General features: G+C 54.9%; 2 protein-coding genes across 3 annotated transcripts in view; one reads left to right on the forward strand and one right to left on the reverse strand.

Moving 5' to 3' along the window:
* The first annotated feature begins 40 nt into the window (after positions 1 to 40).
* On the forward strand, positions 41 to 19,355 carry LOC122383114 (dnaJ homolog subfamily A member 2-like). Of its 2 annotated transcripts, none has more exons than XM_043369258.1 (7): positions 41 to 498; positions 7,116 to 7,411; positions 8,059 to 8,353; positions 8,967 to 9,107; positions 16,048 to 16,171; positions 16,901 to 17,132; positions 18,149 to 19,355. In XM_043369258.1, the coding sequence occupies exons 1-7, from the start codon at positions 430 to 432 to the stop codon at positions 18,222 to 18,224; spliced, it is 1,233 nt and encodes a 410-aa protein (XP_043225193.1). In that variant the 5' UTR covers positions 41 to 429; the 3' UTR covers positions 18,225 to 19,355. The 2 variants fall into 2 exon arrangements, with proteins under 2 accessions (XP_043225193.1, XP_043225194.1); XM_043369259.1 differs by lacking the exon at positions 41 to 498 and adding an exon at positions 1,149 to 1,353.
* A 649-nt stretch (positions 19,356 to 20,004) lies between these two features.
* Positions 20,005 to 27,626, reverse strand: part of LOC122383099 — a 35,055-nt gene continuing 27,433 nt past the window's right edge. Inside the window, exons 4-10 of the mRNA XM_043369217.1 lie at positions 26,676 to 26,829; positions 25,675 to 25,825; positions 25,294 to 25,405; positions 23,467 to 24,916; positions 22,476 to 23,132; positions 21,880 to 22,166; positions 20,005 to 21,573 (exon numbers count right to left, since the gene is read on the reverse strand). Coding sequence (XP_043225152.1) covers positions 20,956 to 21,573; positions 21,880 to 22,166; positions 22,476 to 23,132; positions 23,467 to 24,916; positions 25,294 to 25,405; positions 25,675 to 25,825; positions 26,676 to 26,829 — 3,429 coding nt within the window. The 3' untranslated portion in view covers positions 20,005 to 20,955. The remainder of the gene's footprint in view (positions 21,574 to 21,879; positions 22,167 to 22,475; positions 23,133 to 23,466; positions 24,917 to 25,293; positions 25,406 to 25,674; positions 25,826 to 26,675; positions 26,830 to 27,626) is intronic.

The raw sequence follows: 27,626 nt of genomic DNA on the forward strand, positions 1-27,626 counted from the left end.
AGAGTATTTGTTACGAACGAGCCAAACTTGTGCTCACTGTGTTCACTTTGTTTGTGATGGCTTTCGAAAGCTGAATCGAAGGTCTATGATTCGTTGAAAAACGCTCGTGATTGAAATATCGAGCTGTGATTCGCTTATTAAAGGTTTGCTGACAACACCAGCTGCTGGTTTCGAATAGAAATAACAGAGCTTCTTTCGCCATTCGCTTTGTAGAGAACCTTCTCGTACGATTGCCCGCGTGGTTTTTGTCGCCTTTGGCCTGCGGTCGTCTTTCGCGTTTCGATTTATCGAATTTTTCATCCACGCTGGCGATCAATTGCTTTGCGGTGTTGTATTCAATTGACATTTTGCGTGGAGAAACGCCAAGACATTGGTCTCGTTTTAGTTTGTGATTGTGATAGTTCCTTGCACTCAGTTTCGAGCTGAGTCATGTCTGATAATACGTTGTATCAGCTTCTTGGAGTCAGCCGTAATGCTTCGGATGGAGAAATTAAAAAGGTAGGTATTACTAGACTATGACCATTACAAATCTTACCTGTTAAATTTACCTTGAACTTAATAATGAGGTGTAGGTACTTCATGAAAAGCATGTTAAACAATATCAATATGGCTTTCTGTGGGCTGATTCACGGCACGACACTGCGAGCTATGCGCAGCACTTTATAGGGTTTCCATCGAAGCATCAACAAGCTCAGACGCTCGCAATGCTGGAGCATTAAGCCAAATTTGTCTTGAACACCTCACCAATACAGCAACAAAGTGTAGCACACTGTAAGGTCAAATCCCTCTTTTGCACTCTGGGCTCAAAATTGAATAATAACTACAGCATACTGTGATAATTGTGTATCAACCTAGAAAATAGTTCATACAATCATTGAAGGCTTTAAAAAAACAGGTAGGTACAATACAAGCAGAAATGAAAAACCTAATCTAAGCTTACCTAACCTACCAACCTACAACCTACAACCTAACCTAGAACCTAAATTGACTTATATACCACATAACCTTACCAGACTCAACGAGTGGTTGGGTGTAATTCATAAATGATTTGTGTAAAAAGTATCCTAAGTATGTATGTGTGATCTCACTTTTATACCTTAAGATGTGTTCTTTCTTTTTATGATTTTTTTTTGTAATTTTTTTTTCAGTTTTAAAAGAGTGCAAAAGAGGGAAATGACCCACTGTAGAGTCCTGCAGTGAAACAGGGCCGTGGAGTAGCCCTTATCTGGTGTATTGCTGGAAAAATTTGAAGTTTGATCTTTTTCTGTGCAAAACTGATTTATTAGGTAAATAGCCTCAAATCCAAAATGCTGAGCTTCAAAACCACAAAATATGTCAGAACTGCATTCTAAGGTAGGTAAATGGTGAAACCTAGGGCCTTTGCCTATCAAAAGACCAACTCTGTTCAGTCAAAATATATTTATCCATGCTAAACAACATGAGATTTTTATGATAATGCTGAAATGGGTGATAAGATCCCTTTGTCAATCCCACCATGTTGCAATTTGCATGCACCCTCCAAGCGTTATTAACACCCACACAATGTTTGCGCCTGATGTGCATGAAGTGTGGCATAATTGCAAATAACAAATAATGCATAAAATTTATAGAAAAGGTCTTAGAAAAAGTCAAGTCAATTAACCCTATTCCTGGCGGGCTCCGCCGGGACAAGAAACTGGCGGGGGGGGGCCGATTCGGCCCCCCCCTGAGATCTCGAGAACGAAGCAAGATAGCGACAAGCGGTAAACGGCATCGGATACGCACGGCCAAGATCTACAATTTTTACTAAGGTCATTTTCAGGTCAGGTCAAAGATGACGTCACAGGGGTCGAAAAAGTCAAAATGGCGGCACTAGATATGGAGAGAGTTTTTCTCGAATAACTTTCGAATTAGTCAAGATAGGAACAAACTAAGGGCATCATCGTGATCCTCTGGTCAATCCGCATCGAATGATATATATGTTGACCTCGAAAGGTCAAGGTCAAAGGTTGACCTCAGGTCACGTGACCTCGAGGTCATCATGTATATCATTCGATGCGTCTTGACGAGCTGAACACAATGAGACCATCCACGCGTCTGTATCTTGTTCCTGTACGGAGTTATTGGCCAAAAACCTTTGGTGACCTTTGATGACGTCACATGACCTCACAGCTGCCCAACAGCAAAACAGACCTCAAGGTAGTGAAGGTTGATCGTATATGAAGTCATGTATGGTATATGGGGCCATTCCGACCCGTTTTAGTGGTAAAAACAGGGAGTTGATTTTTCCCCCATTGACTTATAATGGGGAGGTCGCGAAATTGACCTGACCTTAGGTCACCGATATCAAAATTCCGAGATATACAAATTGCACATACTGGTACCCTTACTAAACCCTGAAGAGAAGAAATTGATCGGTCAAAAACTCTAGCTCTGGCGTGATTGCAAACTTTTCTGAGGTAGCGTCACCAAACCGCCTCTGGTGACCTGACCTGAGGTCAGATCAACTCAAAATTTTCAGACATGTTGCGTAGAAGCCTTTTAGGAAAAGTCAGAAAATTTGAGCTTCCTAGCTCAACGCGTTTGGGAGATATAACCAAAAAACCTCAGGGGGGGGCTCCTGAGGCCCCCCCCCCGCCAGGAATAGGGTTAAAATCTCTAAAATAAATCTAACCTGACCTAACATTCCCTACTAACCTTTAACTTACTTACCTACAGTCTACTTATATGCAACCTAACCACCAGCTAGATCCTTCATTCTAAATTCTGCTGCATTTCATTGTAGTTTCAACTGAAATTTTATCACATAAAACTGGTACCTTTTATCACATGAAACTGGTGCCTGCAAGGCCATCTATGGCACATGTTATAGTGGTGTGTTTAGATCCTATAAGGAAGCACAAGGATACTTATCAAGGTGGGTTTTGGGGTAAGTTTATCAAATTTTGGTGTTTGAACTCATTTTGTATGAAATCTGACACACAATATTATTCCCATCATAAGTCATTTGGAATTGGAAGGTATCATCAGTATTGTCATGCTAAGCAATAAGCACCCCCATTCCATTGTTTTCAGACCAAGTGGTCAAAAATTGAAGAAGTTATTGATATTTCAGTGGCACCACATCACAAAACATTTATTTGAAAAATAACTTCTTGTTTTGACTTTACTTAGAAGTGGGAATCGCACTATTCAACACTTTAAAACTGCTTCAGATAGAAAACTTTTTTGTTCTTAAAATCCAACTATAAAATTTGGTCTTATCTGACAGCTGGCTTCACCTTGGCCTGAACTTGGCCTGGCCTCAACCTGAACTTCATCCAACTGTGGTCCATAGACTTCCATGCCTGGTTAAAGGAAAAGGGCCACCTTCGTGAAATATGAAGATATCGTTGTTTTTCATTTTGACATTATTATTTTTCATTTTCTTTTTGAAACTGGTGCCAGAAGTGCACAATTCGCAAAAAAGTATTTAAAACTATTTAACATATTGGTACTACATATGTTGATACTCTCTACGGCACCTACTGTATGATGGCATAGCAATGACGTCACACTCAAGCCAATCAGCGTTCAGAAGACAGACTCGTCGGATTGTGTCAGATAAGCTGATTGGTTAAAGCTGAGCTGGTTGGAGCTGATTGGTAAAAAACCAAAGCCTCTCCGCGGGTGGCTGTATTGTCGGATAGGAACGCATTCCTGGGATAAGGACGCATTCCTGGCGTATTTTCTTTTAAAGTTGCCGATAACTACGAATGGAGGCCGAAATCGGCCGTAAGGAGGTAGACAGACAGGTTTTCGGACACGGGCTACAAGATGGCTATCTCAGTTTCAATCCCCATGTTAAAGGTGGCCCTTTTCCTTTAAGGGTGTTTAAACACCCCCCCCCCCCTCATCCCTATCTAACTTGGCTCCTGGGCCGTATAGTGACACTCCGCACGGCCCCGGTACAGGGTACTTATTACCTGGACGGACATCAACTGGAGCGATGCGAGCAGATACGCGATCTTGGTGTCGTCCTGGATGCAAAACTGACTTTTGCCGATCATGTTGATGCCGCGGTTGGCAAGGCGAACCGTATGCTCGGTCTGCTGATGCGCAGTGTCCAGATGTCCCCATGTGCTCGCCGCCCAGACTTCAATCATCATGCAATCTTGTCAGCGTACAGAGCCTACGTGCTGTCCGTGATGGAGTACGCTAGTGTCACCTGGTCCGGGGCCGCCGCAACTCATCTCAAACGCATGGAACGTGTTCAGCGTAGGTTTCTGATGTGGTTAGGGCGTAAAACTCAGCCCCGCTGCCCTTCCATGGACTACACCACACTCTTGAACCATTTTAAAATCCAGTCCATCAAAGCTCGCCTGATTCAAACCGACATGAGGTTCTTGCAGTCTGTCATGCATGACCGCCTGGACTGCCAGTATCTTGTATCCGTGTTCTCGCTGGCTGTTCCCTCACGACGCACCCGTCACACTGGCATGTTCCATGTGCCGGGCGGGCGAGTGAAATCTGTGCGTAACGGCTTCCTGTCGCGGTTACCGGAAACATGCAACGCGCTTTTGAAAAAAGCGCCAGGGACTGATTTCTTTTACTCACCATCTTCTTTTAGATCTCAGGTTTTTAAGTTCGCAAACAGTGAGGGTTCCTACTGATGTCCATGGTTGAGGCAGCGGTGCTATCTACGTATGCTTAATCTACGCTGTCTAGTCATTCATCTTTTATGTTCGTGAATCTTTTATGTGCCCCATGTATGTTATGTGACTGCAGCCGTAAGTGGGCCTGGAGCCTGTGGTTGTTTCGTGCGTAATAAACAATAAACAATAAACAAGACACATGGTAGGCTGTGTTTGAAAGGGCATTGAAAATATTGACCAAATTACTTTGATCATTTATAGGCTGTGTCAAAAGTTTCACCAAAAGTCATCAAAGATCAGGTTTCGCCTATTTCGGCAATTAAAACTGGCTCATAACTTGGAAATGTATAGAGCTACAGCACCGCAGAAAATGCATTGGATTGCCCTTTTAACTCTCATTCTGAATTATTTCCTCAGATTTGACCTAAGGTCATCTGTTTAGCCTGCAGTGGGAAAAACTGCCAAAATAAACATTCTTGTGAAACTGCAGTAACTTTTGACTCAAAACTTGTGCGAGCCTTCTTTTACCGCCGTCGTGTTCCTGTTCCTGAGGTGTGTTCACGGGCACCGCACACTGCTGCGTGCGGTGTGGGCGGTGCGTCCAGCAGGCGTGGGGGTAGGGGATGGGTTGGGTAGGCGGCTCTGACGTCACGGCTGCGTGCGGTGGACGGTCCGCTGTGGCCAGTCCCGACCGGCCACAGCGGTCACGAAGGTACTGTATGCCATGCATCTGGCAGAGCTGACAATTGTTACCTGCTCACATCATATAATGACACCAAGAGCTGTCAGTTTGCAGTTCATAGTGAGTGATGATGCTACAGCACGTGTAGCATGATGATGCTACAGCACGCGTAGCATTATAACTGTGGGATCGCTCCGGCATCCTGCCCGTATTATCGTCCCGCCCACTGGTTGATAAGTACCTAGTTGATGCTGCAGCTTTACCCACGGATGTATTGAACGTTTTTACTTCTTAGATTGTGTACCACAAGTATAACATTTAAAGCTGCATTCGGTTTTGAATGGAAGCAGTGATGTTCGTCATTGACGTCCCCCGGCTGAAACCAACTGACCCTGATGTACAATACCTTTAGTGCTTATAGACTGTTAACCCGCGCCCTGGTGGGGTCTGTTTATAACGCGACCTGGTGGGGGGGGGGGCTATTTTTTGCCCCCCCCCCTCGTATCTCCGAAACTACTGGACGGATCCGCAAAATTCAAACGGCGTTCGAAAGGCCTGTCAAATTTGTCGAAGGAAACCAAATTTCATTGACCTCGGGGTCACCGATGACGTCACAGATCAGGTCAAAGATGAAATGTTTCACCGTTCACGGGTCTTCTAGGGAATGCGCTATAACACCGAGGAAAACGCATTTTGTCGAGAATCAGCGATAGGGCGTCAGTTGCCTAGTAGATATTTTGCTATTAGAGGTCACTGACAATACCAGGTCAGGTCACAGGTCAGGTCACCAAGGGTCACGGGTCAGGTCACATGAGCCCAACTTTACTAAGGTTGTGTGATGCATGTTTTATGGCCAATTTTTCATTTCCAACTCAATGGTGTTGGTTATAAGACTATCATGTACGGCTTAGGTCACTTTCTGGACAAGTGCAGGTCAAGGTCAGGTCAAGGTCAGGCCAAAAAAGGTCAAATTTTAAAGTTGATAGTTTTGCATAAAATGGGTATTGATTCGATGCAGCTCGTCACGGGGAGTCTAATGGTGGTCTTTGTTTTGCGCTACGGGGTCTAGAATTGCTAAAAATTGAGTTTGAAAATTTGACGTCATCAATTTTGAACAGTTTTTTCGCTATAACTTCGCCAAAAAAAAGAGGTATCAATCTCAAATTTGGTATGTGGATGGAAGGCGGTAAGGACTATCACATATATTCCGGTTTTTGCGAAATTCAAAAAACTTTTTGGATTTTTCGATTATTATATCTCAAAAAACTATTTTTTGATTTTTGGGGGTCAAAATCCAAATATTTCAAAAATCCGAGATAGCAGTTTTGTAGCCCTGTTTATTCTACAGCTTTTATGTCTTTATCATTTTTCTGTATTTGCAAAGCTATTGGCCTGACAGCTCTTCCCGCGAAACCCTTTTTTGGGTCGAAAACGGCAGAACATGACGTCACCCTGACGTCATTTCCGGCCAACCTATCATAGCCTTTGGAAAAATTTTTGGTCACAATGTGTAAAATTGATGTCCGGGAGGGTACTGAAAGTTTGGTGACGATCGGCGCAGTGGTTCTGGAGATATATCGAAAAGTCTGGAGGGGCTCAGGGGGGGGGGGGGCAAAAAATAGCCCCCCCCCACCAGGTCGCGGGTTAAGTGCCCTCCCTGGTATATGCAATGTCGGTGACTTGCTGCACCCTATTATACCTACTTGTGGTTCGTATTATCGCCTGGCTGACCTTGTGGTTCGCCTGACCGACCTTGCGGTTCTTTTCCGTTCGTGGCTAACAGGACGGCGACTGACCGTCCCCCCCCCCCCCCCCAACAGGCGTACCGTAAGCTGGCCAAGGAGTTCCACCCGGACAAGAACCCCGAGGCGGGTGACAAGTTCAAGGAGATCTCGTTCGCCTACGAGGTGCTGACCGACCCGCAGAAGCGACGCATCTACGACACACAGGGGCTGCGCGGCCTGCAGGAGGGCGGCGGCGGCGGCCACGACATGAGCGGCTTCGGCGAGGACATCTTCAGCCACTTCTTCGGCGGCGGCCTGGACGGCATGTTCGCCGGCATGGGCGGACGCCACCGCGGCCCGCGCCGCGGCGAGGACACCGTCTACCCGCTCAAGTAGGTGGCGCTACCGGCGGCGGAGCGAGGGGCGGCTGGGAGGGGAGCGATGGCCGCCTGCGGGGCTGCTTGATCAATACATCAATATCGAATAGTTGAGCGAGACATTTTTGTTTTGTCTTAGCAGTTACCTTATCTTTGTGATGAGTAAGTCCCGAAAAGTGGTAAATGGGATTGGGAAATACCACTTCCGGAGAGTCCTGTCGTTACTATCACAACTCTGGTATAAAATCACTGCATGTAGCCTACCTAATCCGGCTCAATAATCCCCGAGGGCTGTTCATGGGCACTGCAAACTGCTGAGTGCGGTGTGTACAGCAGGCGTGGCGGCAGGGGATGGGTAGGCGGTTCTGACGTCACACGGCTGTGTGCGGTGGACCGCAAACAGCCATCGTTGTGGCCAGTCTCGACCGGCCACAGCGATCGCTGTGTGCGGTGACGTAGGGACGCAGTGGGCGGAGCTTGGAGGCTGTACGGTGCTACCATACACTGGGCCCGTGATCGTGAACAACCCTCCGATAATGACAGCTGACCTGTCCCCCTCTCTACCATAGGGTGACACTGTGGGCCGCAGTAGTGACGGACCCCTCTCTACCATAGGTTCACACCGGAGGCCGCAGCAGTGACTGACCCCCTCTCCTCCGCAGGGTCACACTGGAGGACCTGTACAACGGCAAGACGTCCAAGCTGCAGCTGAGCAAATCGGTGGTGTGCGCGGCGTGTGGCGGCACGGGCGGCCGCTCGGGGAAGGCGCCCGAGCCATGCCGCGGCTGCCACGGACGCGGCATCAAGCTGCACACGCGCCAGATCGGGCCCGGCATGGTGCAGCACAAGCAGGTCATGTGCTCCGACTGTCACGGCGAGGGCGAGCTGATGAATGAGCGCGACCGCTGCCGCGCCTGCCACGGCCAAAAGACCACCAGCGAGGTCAAAATACTGGAGGTACGCACGGCGGGCAGTCGGTCGGCACAGCAATATGGGAGGGTTGAAATCGGGGGCATTGGGCAGGCCGTCTGTGAAATGCTGTCCTGGCTTGATCCGGCCTCGTATGTCATGAGCCGTCTGTATGTCACAAAACATTATTTCGTTTTGTTTGCTCCGGCATTTTTTTTTTAAAGTAAGTTTCAGCAGCATTGTTTATTTTATTGAGAGACTGCAGCTCTCCATGGGAATCTATTGTCAGATCTGCAGTTGCTAATTTTGCCTGTCCGTGTGATGCATGTTTAGCGAGTGATAAAGTATTGGATATATCATGTTGCCTTTATTGTTTGGGTGTTGCCTTGTATGCTTAGCAACTCAACCCAACAGCTCATTTTTCCTAAGGCATTACCTGCTTGCATCTCTTCTCTTTGTGTTGTCTTTGATCCAGGCAGGTTCCGTCACCCCGTTTTTATGTGTCAGAGACAGGTTCCATCCTGCCTCTCTGTGTGTCGGAGACAGGCCCCGTCACCCCGTGTCTCTGTGTCGGAGACAGGTCCCGTCACCCCGTGTCTCTCTCTGTGTGTCGGAGACAGGTCTCGTCACCCTGTGTCTCTCTCTCTGTGTCTCTCTATAGGTGCACGTGGACAAGGGTATGCGGGACGGCCAGAAGATCTCGTTTCGCGGCGAGGGGAACCAGAAGCCCGGCATCGAGCCCGGCGACGTGATCGTGGTGCTGCAGCAGGTGCCGCACGAGGTGTTTCAGCGCGAGGGCCACGTGAGTAGCGCCACAGGCACACGACGCTCAGCCGCAGTGGCTGGCCGCTCCGTGGACTGTATTTTATTATGTATGGGCTGTATTGTATTGATGTTCTCATGTGTTATTGTCAAATGCCCCTCACCAATCAACCGTGTGGCTTCCTGGCAGTCTGACGGAAAGTTTATCCTGATTTCGTTTCAGTAGGCGTACTCGTAAGCACACACAAACATTCGTAGTTTGGATGGAAATTCGGGTTGCATGAAAACATAAGCAACTCATTGATGACATGTACGGCAGAGCTGTTCTTTTATAGTGACGGACGGGACCTCCATAGTTCCAGTGGATCACTCATGTAATTCCATCAAAAATTGGGGCTGAACAATCTGAACGGGGTGAGTACGAACACATTGAATAGGCAAATATGAGCACAAAACGATCAACGAAATGAATCCACACCACAGCTGTATTTACCCTCCTTAGAGTATTTGGTACTCATGCGTCGGTCTTGGTGTATATGTTACAGGCAATGTGTGGAATCAGGCATTCTATAGAATGCCTAGGCATTCTATAGAGTGCCTGACCGACCAGGCATTCTATAGAATCCCTAGGTATTCTATAGAATGCCTGACCCACCAGGGATTCTATAGAATCCCTAGGCATTTTATAGAATGCCTGATTTTCAGGCATTCTATAGAATGCCTAGGAACTACACGAATCTTTCCAAATGACGTCATTAAACGAGCACTGGCAAGCGCTGGCGTACCATCGGTCTTAGAACCTGTGGGGCTAGACAGAGGAGATGGAAGGCGCCCCGACGGACTGACAACGTTCCCCTTCAGTGCCGGTCGAAGCCTCACATGGGACGCCACATGCGTTGACACGTTTGCTGAGTCACACGTGGTGAAGTGTGCAGTGGATCCCGGCGCAGCTGCAGCCGCCGCCGAGAACCTGAAGCGCATGCGCTACGCCAGTCTTGCAGACCGCTACATCTTCACTCCAGTAGCAGTGGAGACTACCGGCGTAGTCGGAGAAGCAGGGTCAAAGCTGCTCCGGGATATCGGCGGTCGGATTTCTGCGGCGACTAAGGACCCCAGAGAAGTGTCCTGGCTTCTACAAAGAGTCTCGATAGCAATCATCCGGGGAAACTCCGCCGCTATCCTCGCCACAGCCCCTCCTGACGCTGGTCCCCATCACGTTGGGTGTGTCGCAGGACGCGCGTCTGGCCCGGCAGAAGAGTCGGACTCAGCCGTAGGCGCAGAAGTAGCTCCACCAGCTTCTTCATCAAAATCCAGCGTATTTGGCCAGCTCATCGAGAATGGGAGAAAGCTAGCCTCAAGCGACTTCGAGGTTCCATGGGGCGAAATATTTGGTGCAAAACCAAAGCACTAACTTTCTACCCTCTTTTATTATTCCCGTGCTAGTTTTTATCATTCAACTTTTGCTTACCGTTTTCTTGTCAATGTGCTCATCAGAACAACAATGCATCTTTCCAACATATTAGTGTATGTTGTATGTATAAGATTACGAGCACAGACCGATATGTAACATTATTATTTTCTGCCAGGCTACCTTGCGGTCAGCTATTTATGTTCATTCAGTCAAATGTTCATTCAGTCATTCATGTTCATTCAGTCAAATTTTCCGGTCAGGTATTCAATCTAGCCTAATTAGGTCAAATTGTATCAGGATTTCATTCTGAAAGTACAGAGTATTTATCTTAACGCTAGAAAGACGATGGTGGTAATGTCAATATCGGAAACGCCTTTGGTAAAAATTACACAGAAAAAAGTTTGACAAATCGTCCATTTCTGGAGGTGTTTGCCTTCTAAGGAATTGATTTAAGGTCAAACTGGAGAAAACGGCTACGAGCCAAAAATGGACAAAAATTTGCCTGACCTAAAAATGGCTTAGCTATTTGTTTTAGATATGGCATCCTTTCGAACATTGGCAAAGAAGAACTGGAGTAAAATTTCATTATTTTGACGACCTTTCGAATACCGCATGGCCCAGAAGTCAAGCTGGAAGGGGAGATCGAACAACACCTAATCCGGCTCTTGTTACGGCCGGGCCACCGCCCGGACGTGGAATAATGAACCATTTGTTCAGTTTATTCACTGACATTACAGTGTAGGTTGAGCTGTCCATGTATATTGAGAGTCGTTACACGAAGTGCTTATGACGACATAAAATGTGACCTTTTGTATATTCTTCACCTTCATTTCTAACATCAGAACAAAGCCACCGTCATTCGCAATAACTTTCGATTCAAGCCTACGGTCCACCCTCCCAGCCAACACTCTTCTAATGCAGTTTCGTATCTGTAGCGGCGTAATCCTCCGAGGGTAACCGTTTGCGACTGGTTGGCCTGTGGCTCTCCTGCGTGCCTTGCGCCGTGGCTCTCCCGTGCCAACGGGATTGGATCAGTTGCAGCTTGCGGCGCACCATTTGGTGGTCGGCATAGCCCAATTTCTCCCTCGCTTCCTCTCAACTCATTGCCCTGAAATGGTGTGAGGTGACGACCGGCCTAGGCCAACAAAGAAAATTAGGTTAACAAATAGCATTACTGCCACTGACCCCTAATTTTCGAAGTGTGTTTCGGACAATCAAAATACTTAGGCATTCTATAGAATGCCTGGGAGCTTAAGCCAGGCATTCTATAGAATGCCTAAGCAGTCAGGGATTCTATAGAATACCTAGGGATTCTATAGAATGCCTGATTCCACACATTGCCTGTAACATATATACTCTGCGGAAGACTGGAAGACTGGCTTGTTCTTGGCGTGATGTTTTGGTCTATGACAAAGGCTTCTATTGCTGGTACGGAGGCGGCCGGTTCCTGCTCCACTCTCTTCTCTCTGGGTTCAATGATCCTCGCGCACTTGATACTAGAGATGCGAACATGGGAGTTGGGAGATCAATGAAGGAACAACAGGTGAACTGAAGCATCCTGATTGGGAAGGATGACGGGACGTGTTTTCTCGCATGGCCATTCTCGCGTGGCTGACTACTGTTGCCGTCTGCTTCAAGCGTCCAAGGTTGAGTCAAAGTGAACATCTGTTTATCGGTTAATTGAAAGGCTGGGCTTAGCCCGGTCTTCCTGTTGTTTGGGGTCAAGGTATATTGAGGGCACAAAACATTGCAGAAAACAAAAACAAAACACAGGCTTCGGGACGCATTGACGAATTAACTACATCATTTATGTGATTACTTAGCCCGTTAGAACCGATACAGTTCGAAATAGCTGCGTGCGAGCATGGTACTCAAGTTGAAAATGTATCGTCATTGTATCAGTCCTGAAGCATCTGAAGTTCATGATTCGGCAACAAGAACTGACGGCTGGGCGCGGTGATTTTTGTTATCGAGTGCGGCGACGAGCTGCGGCCGTCAGTCGCCGTGGGTACGAACCAGTCGCCGTGGGTGGACCCCCTATGAGGTGGTCGGCTGGGACACCTCACGGCGGCCCCAGCGGTACCCTGCCCCTGGTGCGGAGTATCCCGCGGATTACCCCGTAGTTTCCCCGTTCTGTTGTCCCGGCGGCTGCGCTGCGCCCGCCGGAAGCTGACGGCGTGGCGCGGCCTTCCCCTGGCGGCGCCGCGGCTCCGGAGCTGCGGCGCCCGTCCGCCCTGGCTGCGCTGACCGGCGGGATGTGGCAGAGATAGCCGGGCGAACGGCGGACGGCGCCGCTGGCGGTCGACCCTGGTCGCGTCAGTCGGCGCAGGAGCAGTCTGGTGTCTGGGTGTGCCAGCGGGACTCGGCGCTGAGCGCAGGCACAGTCCGGCCTCTGGGTGTCAGCGTGTGTCAGCGGCTGTCGGCGCAGAAGTCCGGTGTCAGCGTGTGTCGGGTCCCCGCGGCTCTCCGGTCCAGAGGAGAGCGCCATGAGTGGCCGGGTGGCCGGCTGGGAGCGGCGGCTGGGCGGCGGGTTGGCGCCGCCCGCGCCCACCCGCGGTCCGGGCGGCTGCCTGCCGCGGCCGCCGTCCGACCTGCCCGCGCCCGAGCCGGGTCGGCCGGCGCGCGGCGCCGGCCGGGGACAGAGGACGGCCTTGCGGCACGCCGTCAACCGCAGCGGCTCGTCGGCCAGCGATACGGCCGTCCACAGTGGGCAGCGGTGGGCGCGCGGCGCGCCGCCGCCGCCCGCAGAGTCTGCCGGAGCCGCGCCGCCGCGACCGCCGAAACCGAGCGGCCGGCACCCGCCGCGGCCGCCGCGGCTTGGTCACCGATCAACCAGCCCCGCCCCAGCCGCCGAGCAGGAGTACCTGGTCATGTGTAAGCCGGGCGCAGAAGGGGACCAGCGCTATATGACCATGAACGCACCTGAATCGGACCCGGGATATATGGCCATGAATGGACTCGAATCGGATCCGGGATATATGGCCATGAATGGACTCGAATCGGACCTGGGGTATATGGCCATGAATGGATATGAAGTGGACCCAGCTTATACGACCATTGACGGGGCTGCGTTCGAGGAAGACTACATCGATATGAGTGGGCCCGAATATCTGGCAATGGAGCGGCAGCATCCACCAGCAGCGCCGGAGCCGAGCGCAGTCAGTCCACCGGTGCCGGTGAGGAGGGCGGCCGACCCGAGGCCGCCGCGTCTCGTCCCCACACAGGCCGTTAGAAGGGCGCCGGACCAGTCGCGGCTGCCGGTCAGAAGGGCGGCGGGCTCAGAGCCGCCTCCTGTCGCCCCCGCGCCGCCCGCCAGGAGGCCGGCAGAGCTTCAGTCGCGACTGCCCGTCAGAAGGGCGGCGGGTCCGCAGTCGCATGAGGTAGCTCCCGCCGTGCCCGCCAGAAAGCCGGCCAACTCCCAGCCGCTGTCGGCTGCTCCCGCCGTGCCGTCCAGGTCGGCAGGTGTACCCCCGCGGCCCGCCGGCGCTGCCGCACCTATCAGAATCACGGAGCCGCCGCCGCTAGCCGCCAGTCCGGCGCGCTCGGCGACCGCTGCCTTTGGCTGGCACGCCGATCCGCCGTCACCGGACGCTGGCTCGGAGCGCCGGATGAAGCAGCGGTCGGCCGAGCTGTCCGGGTCGCCGCCGTCCCTGCCGCCGTCCCCGCCGCCGCTGTCCCTGGCGCTGGCACAGGCGCTGCAGCGTCGCCAGGCGGCCGGCGGGCTGTCGGTGCGCGGCGCGGACCCGCTCGGCTCCTCCTGCTCTCTGTCGTCGATCGGCTCGAGCACCTCGCTGCAGGAGCGCGCCACCGGCGGCCTGGACCGCTCCCCGAACCGGCACAGCACGGAGTCGGAGCCGGACCGCGCCGACCAGCGGCCCTGGTACCGCGACGTGCACCGCGGCCGGGCCGAGCGCCTGCTGCACGGCCGGACCGACGGCTGCTTCCTGGTGCGGCCCACCACCAAGCCCGGGTGCGTGGCCACGCTGTCGGTGGCGCTGGCCGGCGGGTGTCGTCACCTGCCGGTCCGCCGGCGCGCCGACGGCCGGCTGGCGCTCGGCCAGGCCAAGGAGGACGAGGCGTCGTTCGACTCGCTGGACGGCATGGTGGAGTTCCACCGTGACCAGCCGCTGGTGGTGCTCGGCGTGGCCTCCACTCGGCTGACCCGCACCGTGTAGCGCGCCGGGTCGCCGCTCCCCGTCGCTGGGTTTGTCGTATGGCGTGGGCGGGCCGTTGTCGGCCCCGTCTCGCAGTCGGTGGGCTGGAGCGGCGGCGGGCCGGTCCGGGAAGTCCGCCGCTGTGGCGGGCCCTCGCCGCCGTCCTCTGGATTGCCCCGGTACGGAGCTGCGCGGTGGTGATAGCGCGCCGGGAGACTCCGGAAAACTGGCTGTGGACTAGCCAGCTGTGTTTTATGAGCGACGGATTTTGACCGCCTTGTGTCGCCTTTGGTATTGTGTTTCCATGTGACGGTGCCAAGCGGTGAATCATGCAGTGCAGTATGTGGCTGTTATTCACTGCAGTGCCTTTAATAATTTTGCTTATTTGTAGATCTCCTGGTGTTGAGGTCATGTTTGTGTGATAGGTAGCGTATGGTGGTTTCCATCGTTTCATCAAACTTAGCATGGCTAAGCACAAATCGAAGCACTTTTCTTCCCATTGTCAACGGCTTCCTTGCCTTTATTTCGATGACTTTTGCGCGTTGTTCCTCGTGGTCGTAAATGTATGCATGTGCTAATCATAAGACATCCGCAAAAATAAACGGTTCTGTAGAAATAGATAAAGGAGATTATCGGTATTTTATGTTGCTCATCTTCAACACTCATCCGTTGGGAATACACCTGCTGCATAGTCGCCTCCGGCGTCTTCCATTCGCAAAATTCGGGCTGAATTAAGTCACCAGTGCAGTGGTCCAGTTGGATGTCAGTTGGGCCGGCGACCGTCCGCGGTTTCCACGTACGACAGCCGGCGGCCGAACTCAACCGGGAAGCTTAATAATAGGTCTGGTACCAGCATGAGGGGATGGCTGCAGTCGAGGGAAAATATTGGCGGGGAGACTTTTGTGCTTGGGACGAGCATACTACGTTCATGGCTTTCTGTAGGTGTGTTGTCGAGGTCATATAAATATGACTTTCTGGGCCTAAATTTAGGCCCAGAAAGCACAAAAAGTGAGAAATACACGCCTGTTCCATGCATTGACGACCATCCCATTGACACGGCGCTGCAGCGTGCCGAAAATATGCTCGCCGGGGATATATTTCACATTGGCTGAGCTTCGGCCCGACCCAGGCTCTGTTTACGCTTATGCGGAACCTTGACCGATGTCGACACAATTATTTGTGCGCGCCGGTTCCATCACAGTGGCGGCGGCGGCGTTTGCTCTACCATCAGAATGGGTGGGAATAGTCAGCGATGCACATTTCAAACTCAATGAGGCACTGGGTGTTCTGTCTCTCACAGGATCTGAATATGACCAAGAAGGTCTAGGTTAATCCCTTCCCTCTGCTTCGTCCACCGAATCTGCAGATGACCCAGAAGATCTCTAGGTTCACCGCTTCCCTCTGTGTGCCCGCAGGATCTGTATATGACCAAGAAGATCTCTCTGACGGAGTCGCTGTGCGGATTCCAAATCCCGATCAAGCACCTGGACGACCGAACTGTGGTGATCTCCTCAGAGCCGGGAACAGTGCTGGCGCCAGGTGAGAGCTGAGGGGATGACCCCAGAGGGAACAGTGCTGGCGCCAGGTGAGAGCTGAGGGGACGACCCCAGAGGGCACAGTGAGAGCTGAGGAGGCGACCCCAAAGGGCACAGTGCCGTCGCCAGCCTCACCTGAGGTCTCTTCTGAGGTGAGACCCGAGGTTGGGTTGAGAGAGTATGGTGAGTGCAGTCGGGGACTGGCCCGGAGAAGGCAGTGCTGGCCCCAGGTAAGAACGGAGAGCGGCCTTGGGGGTACGGTGAATGCTGAGGAGCGGCCCCAGAGGACACAGTGAGTTATGGGATACCCGATAGGCACGAGTGACGGTTTGTAGGCAGGCTGAGGGCTGGAGATTCGTAGATTGGCACGGGTTCCATATACGATAGACATGTTGTGGACAGCATCGTTAAATTCCGATCAGCATGATGGGCGCTTCATCTGGTTACTTCTGCCGTTACCCATACATATTTACTTCATTTTAGTGTCAATATAGATAGCATGAGTGGTAGCGACGTAAAAAGCGCGTAGTGCTTAAGTAAGCTTAACTTTTCAGGTCAAAACTGCGCTGCCCAGTTCTCTATTTTTTTGCCCGAGTGCCTCCGCTTATCTCCGAGTATGGTGTCCGTCCCCACCGCGCGGAGTGCTGCCCGCTCCTCTGACCGGTCGCGGCGCGTCGCCAGGCACCCGCCGCGGAGTGCTGCCTGTGTCTCTGACCGGTCACTGTGCCCCCAGGCACCCGCCGCGGTGTGCGCGGAGAGGGCTTCCCCATCCACCGCTCGCCGTTCGACAAGGGCAACCTGTACGTGCGCTTCGACGTCGACTTCCCGGAGAACCAGTGGGCGCCCGAGTCGGTGTACCCCAAGCTGGAGCCGCTGCTGCCGCCCCGGCCGGCCTTCACCAAGCCGAGCGGCGCGCACGTCGAGGACGTCCATCTGGACGACTTTGACCCCAGCTCGCAGTCACGGTGAGGGAGCGGCGCAGGGGACTTTGACCCCAGCTCCCAGTCACGGTGAGGGAGGGGGACTCTGACCCCAGCTCGCAGTCACGGTGAGGGAGCGGCGCAGGGGGGGGGGGGGGTTTCAGGGGTTCAGGGCTCCCGGACTTCAGAGGTCCTCGGCACCCCATATGGATGCTGGGTGACCATGATGGCCAGAGGGGGCGATGCTGGATAGCGGAGGACTGGAAGGGGTTCCCTGTGATTGCATACGCCGGGGGGGGGGGGGTATTTTGGTGATATGAGCTGGTTGATTTGCTTGTTGGTTTGTTGGTCACTTGCTGGTTTTTCGCTTAGCCGTTTCTCCTCCACCCGAACCACCGCTGCAGTCCGTGCCAGCAGCTACGGGGTGCTCCGAGCGGGTTAACCCCGCGTTACATCACCCGGCCGGTCACATGTCCCGCGTTACATCACCCCACGTGACGTAGCGCCGTCTCACCACCTCCTTCCACGCCCCACGCCCGGTGGAGGCTCCTCCAGCAAAGTTCCACCGACCCGAGGGCTCCGCTGGGTAGCCAGGCGCTTCCTGTTTGTCTTTCTCCGCAACCCTTTGGCCGGGTGCCCTGCGGTTTGGCCCCATAGCGATAGCTGTTGTTTTGTACGGATGGCAGTGAAAATATTGCGTCGATGTTGGTGGTAGATATTGTGTCGTTTTTATCCTGGCTTTGTGTTAGCTCTTAGCCTGCCTGTAGCCTGTTGTCGCGACTAAAAAACAGATAACCACCCCGCCTGTTTCGATAGATGACCGATGAATAGAGAGTTAGGTGATGCTTCGACGCTGATAGTGGGTGAACTAAAATAATCAAAACATCGACCTACGTCCCCCCCCCCCCCCCCCATCAGCGTCACCCGGACTGTTGGTGTTTAGGCGTACCATTCCCCTACATCTGAGTTCACGGCCAGTCTCCGCGCTGTTGTCCCCTCCCCACTGCCGCACGGTCCCCCGCCCCACTGACGCGGCCCGCACCCGCCGTCACCGCCGCCAGGTCGAGCCGGGCAGAGGCGTACGACGAGGATGAAGAGATGCACGGCGGCCCGGGCGTCCAGTGCGCCCACCAATAGCACCGCTCGGCTGCCGCCCGACTAGGAAGCGAGCCCGCGCCGCCGGCCGGCTCCGGCGTGAGGCCGCCCGCGCTAGTGGAGACGCTCAGGCGGCGTCAGCGGCGTCAGGTGACGTCTGGGTGATGTCAGGAACGTCAGGTGACGTTAGGAGATAATGAGTCGAGTGAGGCGCCGCCGGCTGATGGCTGTGCTGCCGTAGCGGCGCTGGGCGGGACGCGCCGACTGTGGTGCGTCGGGGACCGGTGACGGCTGCCGCGGCCCGACCGGCCCGACTGGAGCAGACAGGGTGGCGCCCCGGTGCTGGAGAGAGGGGTGTGAGAGGGAGAGAGTGGCGGCAGGTCGGGCCGTGCTGCCGGCAGCGCGAGCCGCTGAGAACCGCCCGGCTGGGACCGGACAGACGAGCAGCGGGCGGCGGCTGGCGGATCAGGAACGGAGAGGCTGGTCGAACGGAGACGGCGACTTCAGGGGACGCCCGGCGGTAATGCCGGGGTGCGCCGGGTACAGCTCTGGCCCGGTGGACAGTGCGGGGAGGAGGGAGGGGTGGCAGGCCCTCAGTGGAGACGGGCAGCGGGACGGACACGGCGCGGAACACCGCGCGCTGACGATATAAAGCACGCCAGTCGGGACTGCGCGTGGGCGGCGCGCGCTCCCATATTTGTGGGCGCGCGCCCGTGTATGTATGCGTGTGTGTCTGTGTGTGAGGGCGAGCCAGACTGAGCGTACGAGCGGGAGCGACCGGTCGGGGTCCATGTGTGACCTGACCGGGCGTGGGCGACCGTTGCGCCCGGCGAGACGTCGAGCCGAGTATATTCGTTTTCGTTCCATGTGCACATAAATTGGCGATGCTGCGCTCCAGGAGTGTTGTCCGTACCGTTCCCCCGGTCAGACTGCTGTGCGACTGCTGTGTCTGTGCTGCAGGTAACCCGCGCATTGACCCGGCACACTCACTGGGTCGCCCAGGCAGCACGATCATGTGTGCGACGCTGCCTGTTTTATAGGTTGCCGGTGACAAGTTTATGTAAGCACTTAGGTTGATTGTCCCGGCCTGACTATCACTGGTATGTTTGTCTTCATGCCACTTGACTGGTTCTGTATATGAAACTCCTTTCTCAATAAATCTAGCAGTGTTGATCTTGGAGGGTTAAGTGTGAATCTCCTCGAGTATAAGAGCATTGGGACTGGTCGGCTGATTCCGCTCTTTGCAGTAGATGCTAACAGGATCACAATTATCTCGCGCTGTAGAAATGTAACACCTCTTATTGGCGCGTAAAATTCGCCAGTGACGCCTTCCCAGATAGTTTGGAGCGGTGAATTCGTGAGGCTGACGTCACAGCGACTAGGTTTGACGCGAGCGATGGCTGCTGGCCAGCTACATCGACGTCAGTGGGTGCGGATCCGACGCGCCCTCGTCGGGCCGGGGTTCGTCACAGCTGTGATATTGACACATAGAAGGGAATGTCTCCCGTTCAGAGCCTGGTGGATTGTGGAGGGCTTAGCGGAGAAAAAGTGAAGTAGGTTAAAACGACTGGCATCAGTCAGAGTGCTTATCTGACTGCAGTAGACAGTTTGTGGTCAGGGTACAAAAAAAAAAGACCAGGACGGACCCGGTACTCCACAGAGGACCGCGGATCGGGGGCTACCTCGGGTGATGCAGACCGCGTATCACGGGCCCAGTTCCGGTCCGACTCCTGCGCCGTTCCGTCGGAATCACCCCGCGTCCGGTCGCAGTGGCGTATCAGTGACGACACCGGCGGGCGGCGACTGTGAGACAAAATCCGGCGCCACGTCACTGGGGGTGTATATTTAGCGCGCGATCGACACGTATAGCTGAGTCAGGCCGGCCCACGCTCCAAAACGTACAGCCGTCACTCGCGCGGGCCGCGCTCTTTGGTCTGGACACGGTACACTTTTCGGCAGGCTCAGCTGACGGCCGTGGTCAGCTGACTGCGCGTGCCGTCAGCTGATTACATATCACAGCAGGCCGGCGGGGCGGACCGGGGGCGGCCCCGCCCTGACCCCTCCGGGGCGCCCATAGGAACAGTGGACGGTGGTTGGCCGAGGAGCGGCCTCGGCAGAAACGTCCGGCGGCTTTTTGATATGAACAGCTCACACCACACTCCTATTTACATTGCACAGTTGGTAAGCGTTGGAACTCGTCCGCGTCGGTCCACGCATACGTCATCAAACATAACGCCCTTCACACACAGTGTGGATCACAGGATGGAGAACGGCCCAGTCCCGTCACCGGAGTCCCGGAGCTCGCTCCCCACGGGGGTTCGTCTCGGACCGGGTCTGTGGTCAGTCCAAACGGTCCAACACTGGCGTCACCATCCGTCCTCTGCCCAGCACAGCAGCACGGACTGGACCCTGAGCTCTCCACCCCTCACTGATGCCGCCGCGGGGTCCCTCAGCAGCACGGACTGTACCCTGAGCTCTCCACCCCTCACTGAGGCCGCCGCGCGGTCCCTCAGCTGAGACTGTACCCTGAGCTCCTCTCACTGACACCGGCTGGGGGCCGCCGCGCGGTCCCTCAGCAGAGACTGTACCCTGAGCTCTCCACCCCTCACTGACGCCGGCTGGGGGCCGCCGTGCGCTCCCTTCCCCTCACTGGCACCGACTGGGGACTGTCTGGCGGTCTCTCACCTCCCAGCAGCCCCGGCAACGGCTCAGCAGCACCGACACACCGCCGCCGGAGCTGCGGCCGGCCGGGGACCGACGCCGCCGCGGGCAGCTAGTCGGCCGCCAGGGGGTCCTCCAGCGGCTCCTGCGGTATGTCCTCCTCCTCCGCCTGGGTATCCTCCTCCCGGTCCTCTCCCGCCTCCTCGCCGACCTCGGCCGTCTCCGCGGCCAGGCTGTCCTCAGCGGCGGCGGCGGCGTCTTCGTCTCCCTCCACCTCCATTTTGACATCAGCACCGTCACCATCCTCAGCCACCCCTGCCGAGTCGCCGGCGTCGGCACCCCCTGCTGCATCCTCTACGGCCTCTTCTGTGGCATTCACTGCCACGTCGTCATCCTTGTCTGCATCAGTGTCCTCACTGGTCTCCTCGTCCTTCACCGCCACATCCTCGGCGTCTCCGCGCGCCGCCGCCTCCTGGTCCGGTGACGCCTCCTTCTCCTTACTCTCCAGCTTCACCCTCTTCTGGTCGGGCTCGTCCTCCGGCCGGTCCGCCGTCTCGCCGTTCTCGGCGCGTTTCTCGCTGACAAAGTCTCCGGTGAAGACGTCCACGAGCACGGGCGGCTCGCCGGGTGTCAGCTCCGGCTCCGGTCGCGTCTCGTCCCAGTCGGAGGCGGCGAACAACACGTCGTGCGTGGAGACGTCCACGTCCTCACAGGCGTCCTCCAGAATCTCCTGAGGAGGGAGCAGGTCAGTGTCAGAGGGCAGTTTATGGTCACAGAAAATCAAGTCTTAGTCGATCGGATAAGATTGAGGAGCATCAAGCAAACAATAAACAAAACGATAACGATTGAATTCGCGGAACGGTTATGTGGACGTTGGACGTTAAATTTTGAAGTTTTTTATCCCAACAAATTTTGAAAAGTTAATACGAAATAGTATGAAAGAAAACTTAAAAAAACAGCGCTATCACTCGGAACAATAACTTTCACACCATTCCATCCAGCTCTCAGGCAGTTTTGAAGCTCCGAGAGCACTCACGGCGTCCTCCTCCTGCACGTTGACCTCCTTCATGAACACCTCCAGCTTGACGAGCTCCGTGTACGACTCCACCTTGATGTACTTGCAGGGTCGGAAGTGGACCTTGTAGTGGTCGCGCATCAGGTGGCTCTGCTGTGCGGAGAAGTCGCAGTAGCCGCAGCTGATGGGCCCGCGCGGGCCGCCGTAGAACAGGTGACGCCACCGATGGTTCTCGGTCGTGTCGCGCCGTACGTTGGCGTACGGACACAGCTCACACCAGTGCACCTTGCGCGGCGGCTCAGAGTCCTCTGCAACGGGGCAGATCAGCGGTCAGGTGCGGTCCAATGGGAGCGAGTGCTTCCGACCGGGCAATACAATCCCAATGCGATTTTTTACGACAATGAATTGTCAACAAGAGGCAGAAAAGCATCGGATTGTAGGAAACCAGTTACCGTGAGAAACATGTGGGCTGGTGTTTCAAATCAGTCTCGCTAGCTTTCAGACTCGCCAGTCCTCACTGTAGCCCGAAGCCGTGCACCCTGTGCCCCGCGCTCGCCGTCAGCGCTATCCCCCTCCGTTTCCCTCCCCTCCCTGATCCACCACCGTTGTCCACTCACCCTTGAGGGCGTCTTGTTCCTCCCTGACGCGCTGCAGCACCAGCTGCTGCCTCTCAGCCGTGGTCAGCTCCGGCGCGCCCGTGAAGGCGGCCCCCCTGCCGCCGGCCGGCCGCGGTGACTCGTCCCCTGCTCCGCCAGGCCGCGGCGAGTTGGAGCCCGAGTCCTGGCCGGAGACGGTGGCGCTGGCCGCCTCGTCCATCGGCGGCGGCCGGATACCATGCCGCTTCATGTGGTTACAGAAGTTGGGGTAGTATTTCACAGAGTAGTCGCAGATGGAGCAGGTGTAGCGGTTCTGCACGCCGTGCAGGTTGATGTGCTTGATGTACTGCTCGCGCTTCTCGAAGGCGGACGGACAGCGGCGGCACTTGTAGCGTTTCTCGCGCTCCCGGCCGTACCGGTCAAGTACAGTCGGGTAGGCGAAGTCGGGGTTCCCGGCCCGTTCAGCGTAGTACGGGCTGGTGGGGTCCATGCTGGGCGGCGCGAAACGCATCACCTTGCGTGACGGAAGGTTATTCTCGTTCAGCTCGCCCAGGTGCTCCTTCTCGAAGTCCAGCTTGCGCTTCAGCAGGTCCACGCCGGACATGGGGAAGTCGTTGGCGGAGGCCCTGAAGCGACCCACGTCGGCGTCTGGCGAGGAGCGCCGGCTGCTGGTGTCGCCTGCCGGGATGGACGGGAGGTCAGTAAGACTGCCGGGTCAATGAAGTACGGTGGAGCAGTTAAAGAAACCGTTTGGTTTACGTTAATGACAGTCGTGTGATGCACGGTCAAAACTAATTGACAGACCACCCACAAAAGACAGAAGGTAGTCACAAACGTAGCAAACGTTAAGATTATGCCGTAAGACAAATAAAAGTATAGCTCTACCAATGATCCCATGTCGTTACGCGGCATTCATTTGGCGTGCTAACTTCGATGCTCATACCCGGATCCTCCCCAGACCGTGTCCTTTCCCCACCCAGCGGCTGTGCGTCAGCCCCGTGCCCCCACGTACCGGCCAGGTCGGACTCGGTGTGCAGGTTCAGATGTTGTACCAGGTTGCCGTACGTCTTCACGGCATAGTTGCAGCGGTCGCAGCGGAACGGCCCGTTACTGCCGTGCAGCGAGATGTGGTAGCGCAGCGTGGCCTCTTTCACAAACCGCGCCGGACACTGGCTGCACGTGAACCGTTTCACCTTCCACGCCGTTTTGGGTGTCGGCGAGGCCCGGGAGGGGGAGGACTCAGCCCCGGCGGTGGGAGTAGTCTCGGGCTCCGTCCCGGCGGCTGGCGCGGTGTCGGCACCGGCCGCCGGCTGGTACGGACTGGCCGAGGGCGCCGGGACGTCCGGCTGGCCGGCGGCCGCCATCACAGTCGCAGGGGAGGACGCTGTCCCCGGCGCCGGGGACGGGGTGGTCCTCTTGGGCGAGGGGGTCGCCTGTGATGCCGGCGGGGCGGGCGGCTGAGCCGGGGCGGCGCCGCGCGGCGGGTGGTCCGGGGAGCTGGTGTAGATGAGCAGCAGGGAGCGGGTCCGGTCACGGTACTCTTCCGAGTGCACCTTCAAGTGGGCCAGCAGGTGCGGGTGCTGGCGCGCCGTGTAGCTGCACTTCTGACACGTGAACGGCAGGTTCATACCGTGGAACCGAGAGTGGATCTTGATCTCGTTATCGTGGAAGAAGCGCGCTGGGCAGTGCTGGCAGAAGTAGAGGATCCGCTGCGAGTCGGTCGCGCTCGCCGTGTCCGCAGCCGCCGCCGCCGGGCCGCTGGAGGCGCTGGAGGTGGCCACCGGCGCCGGCAGCGACCTGTCCAGCACCACCTCCACGTCGCTGGCGGCGTCCTCGCCCAGGATCTCGCGCAGCTGCTCCTCGTCACTGCGCTTCATGTCGACCACGGCGTGGATCTTGCCCAGCCAGTAGGTGTGCACCTTGAGGTGGCCAGACAGCACGCCCGCGTTGATACACACGTAGTTGCACTTGGTGCAGCGGTGCGCGTACCCGGCCAGGTCACGATCCGTGTGCATCTTCTCGTGGTCCTGGATGTTGCTCTTACGCAGGTTGACGTGCGGACACTGGCGGCACTTGAACATCTTGAAGAACTTGCCGCCGCGGGAGACCCAGACGAGGGGCACCTCGTCCATGTGCCGAGTGTCGGCGTCCCTCAGCACGGGGCCGGCCACCGTGCTCCTCTCCGGCTTCAGCAGCGCCCGCTTGGGCTTGTCGCCGCTAGTGGCGCCTGGCCGCGGCTGCAGGCCGTGCAGCCGGGCGTGCGCGATCAGGTGGCTGCGCTGCTGCACCGAGTACGAGCAGGCCGGACAGCGGTACGGCATGCCGCGCGGTACGTGGTACTGCCGGTGGTACTGGAACTGGCTCTTCTGGTCCGTGGCGAACGGACACTGCGTGCACCGGAACGGCTTGTTGGCGCTCTGTGCCTCCGCTGGACCCGCCTGGATGAAATCGACCGGCTCGAACTGGCCAGAAAAGGGAGAGAGAAAATAGGGTCAGTGAAACACGACGTAACGGCTTACTATCCAAAACAAGGAGAAACGATACTGAGCGGAACAAAATACAGCACATCTGTTCGAACTATAACACGATAAGGCAAACGATTCAAACGGGGTCGGGGAAGAAAAACAAGGTGTTTAAGGAAAGAGTTTCACAACGAACTGAAATCAAATATATGAAAGATACACACGTAGAGATAGGTACAATGACCAATGACCAACAACATATCCAGTTTCTGTCTCTGATCTCGACACCGCGTCCGTTCGACGCGTATGGCCCCGTTAAACACACTAACGTTTGACCCTAGTGACCCTATTTGACCTGTCTGACCCAGCCGACATACCTGCTGGGCGGTGGGTGTCGACGGGGTGCATCCGGTCGAATTGGGACCCTTTTGCGTCACAAACTGCTGCGGTGACGTCACGCCGTGGAGTAGCATGTGGTCAGAGAGCGCCCTGTAGGGAGGCGGGCGTGGAAGGTCAGTTCAGGAGCTAGAACACTGTTTGTTGGAATTTTAAGGACGGAACAGATAATCATTAAGTCACTGACAGTCACTTAGTCATCTGTAATCCACATGTATGCGGTCATTTGGATGTACAATTAGGGCAACTAGCTTAGGCACAATCTTACATCTTGTACAAGTAGGACCGTTTACAAGTGACGTGACCCTCTGGCGTATCAACCGAGACATAACTAATTAGTACTCAGTCGTCGCAGTACGTACTTCTTGGTTGAGACGTAGAAGGGGCAGAGGATGCACTTGAATGTGGCGCCGGGCTGCGGCGTGTGGTGCTGCATGTGCGCCGAGATCGTCTCGTCGTTGTTGGCGCACGTGTAGGAGCAGATGTCGCAGCGGAACGAGGCGCCCGCCGAGCCTGCGAACACAGAGTCGCGGGATGTCAGTCAGTTAACCAGGGGAATTGTAGCCGAATGGCGGTTTCAAACAGCTACACTGGGCTTCGGTAACCGGTTTGTTCATGAGTATACATCTTCAGATACAGTCTACCATTTGGCTCACCCATAAGCCACTGATGGATAATAACGACAGTGACGGGAACCGGTGCCATAAATGTCTACAGAACCGAGCCCTACAGAGTAAAGCGTATGAGCTGTCATCCAGGTATTATTTTCCTTGCCGTTATCGAGCTGTTTGTCAAGTCCCGTACCGTTGCCTCCCTGTTTCCTGACCATGTTTCCCGTTTCGTTGCCCCCGTTTGTTGCATTGGTTTCCATAACGTTCCCTCCCTGTTTGTTAACTATGTTTCCCGTGCCGTTTCCTCCCTGTGTGTTGCCATGTTTCCCGCTCTGTTTCCTCCCTGTGTGTTGCCATTTCTTCCGTACCGTTCCCTCGCTGTTTGTTGCAATGTGTCCCGTACAGCTGCCTCCCTGCTTGTTGCCATGTTTCCCGTGCCATTTCCTCCCTGTTTAGTTGCCACGTTTCCCGTACCGTTTCCCCTGTGTGTTAGCCCGGTTTCCCGTACCGTTTCGTCCCTGTTATTAGCCGTTTTTCCCGTACCGTTGCCTCTCTGTTTATTGCCGTGTTTCCCGTGCCGTTTCCTCCCTGTTTATTGCCGCGTTTCCCGTACCGTTTCCTCCCTGTGTATTGCAGCGTTTCCGTACCGTTTCCTCCTTGTTTGTTGCCATGTATCCCGTACCGTTGCCTTCCTGTTATTAGCCGTGTTTCCCGCACCGTTTCCTCCCTGTTAGTTGCCACGTTTCCCGTACCGTTTCCTCCCTGTTTGTTGACCACGGAGATGGTGACGTCCGAGGAGGCCCGCTGTTTCTGCGTCTGCGCCTGCTGCTGACCTGGCCCGCCCTCCGTCTCCACCCTGTTCTCCACCACAGACACGTTGCCGTTGTGCTTCATACGACAATGGCGCTGCCGAACAGAAGGGAAACGGTCACCACACATACGGAAACGGGTTACCAAACTGACGGGAAGCGGGTAGGTGCTAAACAGATAGGACACGAAACGATTACAAAACAGACACGGGAAATGGTTACCAAACAAACGAGTGATGATTACCCTAGGGAAATGGTTACGTTAACGGGGGGAACGGTTAGTCAACACAGTAACGGAGGTCTCCACCACTAACAGACAGCACAGATAGAGGCTGCTACACTCGACGCAGCTGTCTGGCACGACACTGCTGTGCTTGATAAGACATGTTAGTTGTTACAACACAAGTAACGCGACATGTTACGTTACGATTGGGGGCACTGTCACATCACTGCTGAGCCAAAGACGACTTCATCTACAAAAATCGAAACTGAAGTAGAAATAGGAACAGCAGCCTAACAATAGCATGATAAAGAATAACTTGAACCGACATATATTTTGTCCGCTTGCGACATGTTGCGCATTTCAATCCACACATTTTTGGTGAGTTGATCCTGATCTACCGGTTCCTTCACCCGTTATACTACCTAGAAGAGCATGCTAGGATTCCAGTGCAGCAGAAGTCGTTCCTAACAGATGAGGATGTTAGACAAGGCGCTGATCCCACTTCCCAGGCAGAGTAACAAATAAATGGGACAGTGACAGGGACTGGTGGCACGGAATGGGACGGTACGGAGTGATAGGGCGGGAACTGGGCGGATAAAGTGAGTCGGAGCAAAGCGATCGGGTGGGCTCAGTAGGGTGGCGGATGACCTCCGAAAGGCACGCGCGCGAGG

This window comes from Amphibalanus amphitrite, unplaced genomic scaffold (genome assembly GCF_019059575.1).
Source record: "Amphibalanus amphitrite isolate SeventyFive unplaced genomic scaffold, NRLGWU_Aamphi_draft 000155F_arrow, whole genome shotgun sequence".
Classification (NCBI taxonomy): domain Eukaryota; kingdom Metazoa; phylum Arthropoda; class Thecostraca; order Balanomorpha; family Balanidae; genus Amphibalanus; species Amphibalanus amphitrite.

Coding starts and splice junctions, on each gene's coding strand:
- LOC122383114 (XM_043369258.1), top strand. CDS start 430: ATGTCTGATAATACGTTGTATCAGCTTCTTGGAGTCAGCCGTAATGCT. Junction 16,172..16,900: donor GGGAACAGTGCTGGCGCCAG/GTGAGAGCTGAG, acceptor CTGTGCCCCCAG/GCACCCGCCGCGGTGTGCGC. Junction 17,133..18,148: donor GACCCCAGCTCGCAGTCACG/GTGAGGGAGCGG, acceptor CACCGCCGCCAG/GTCGAGCCGGGCAGAGGCGT.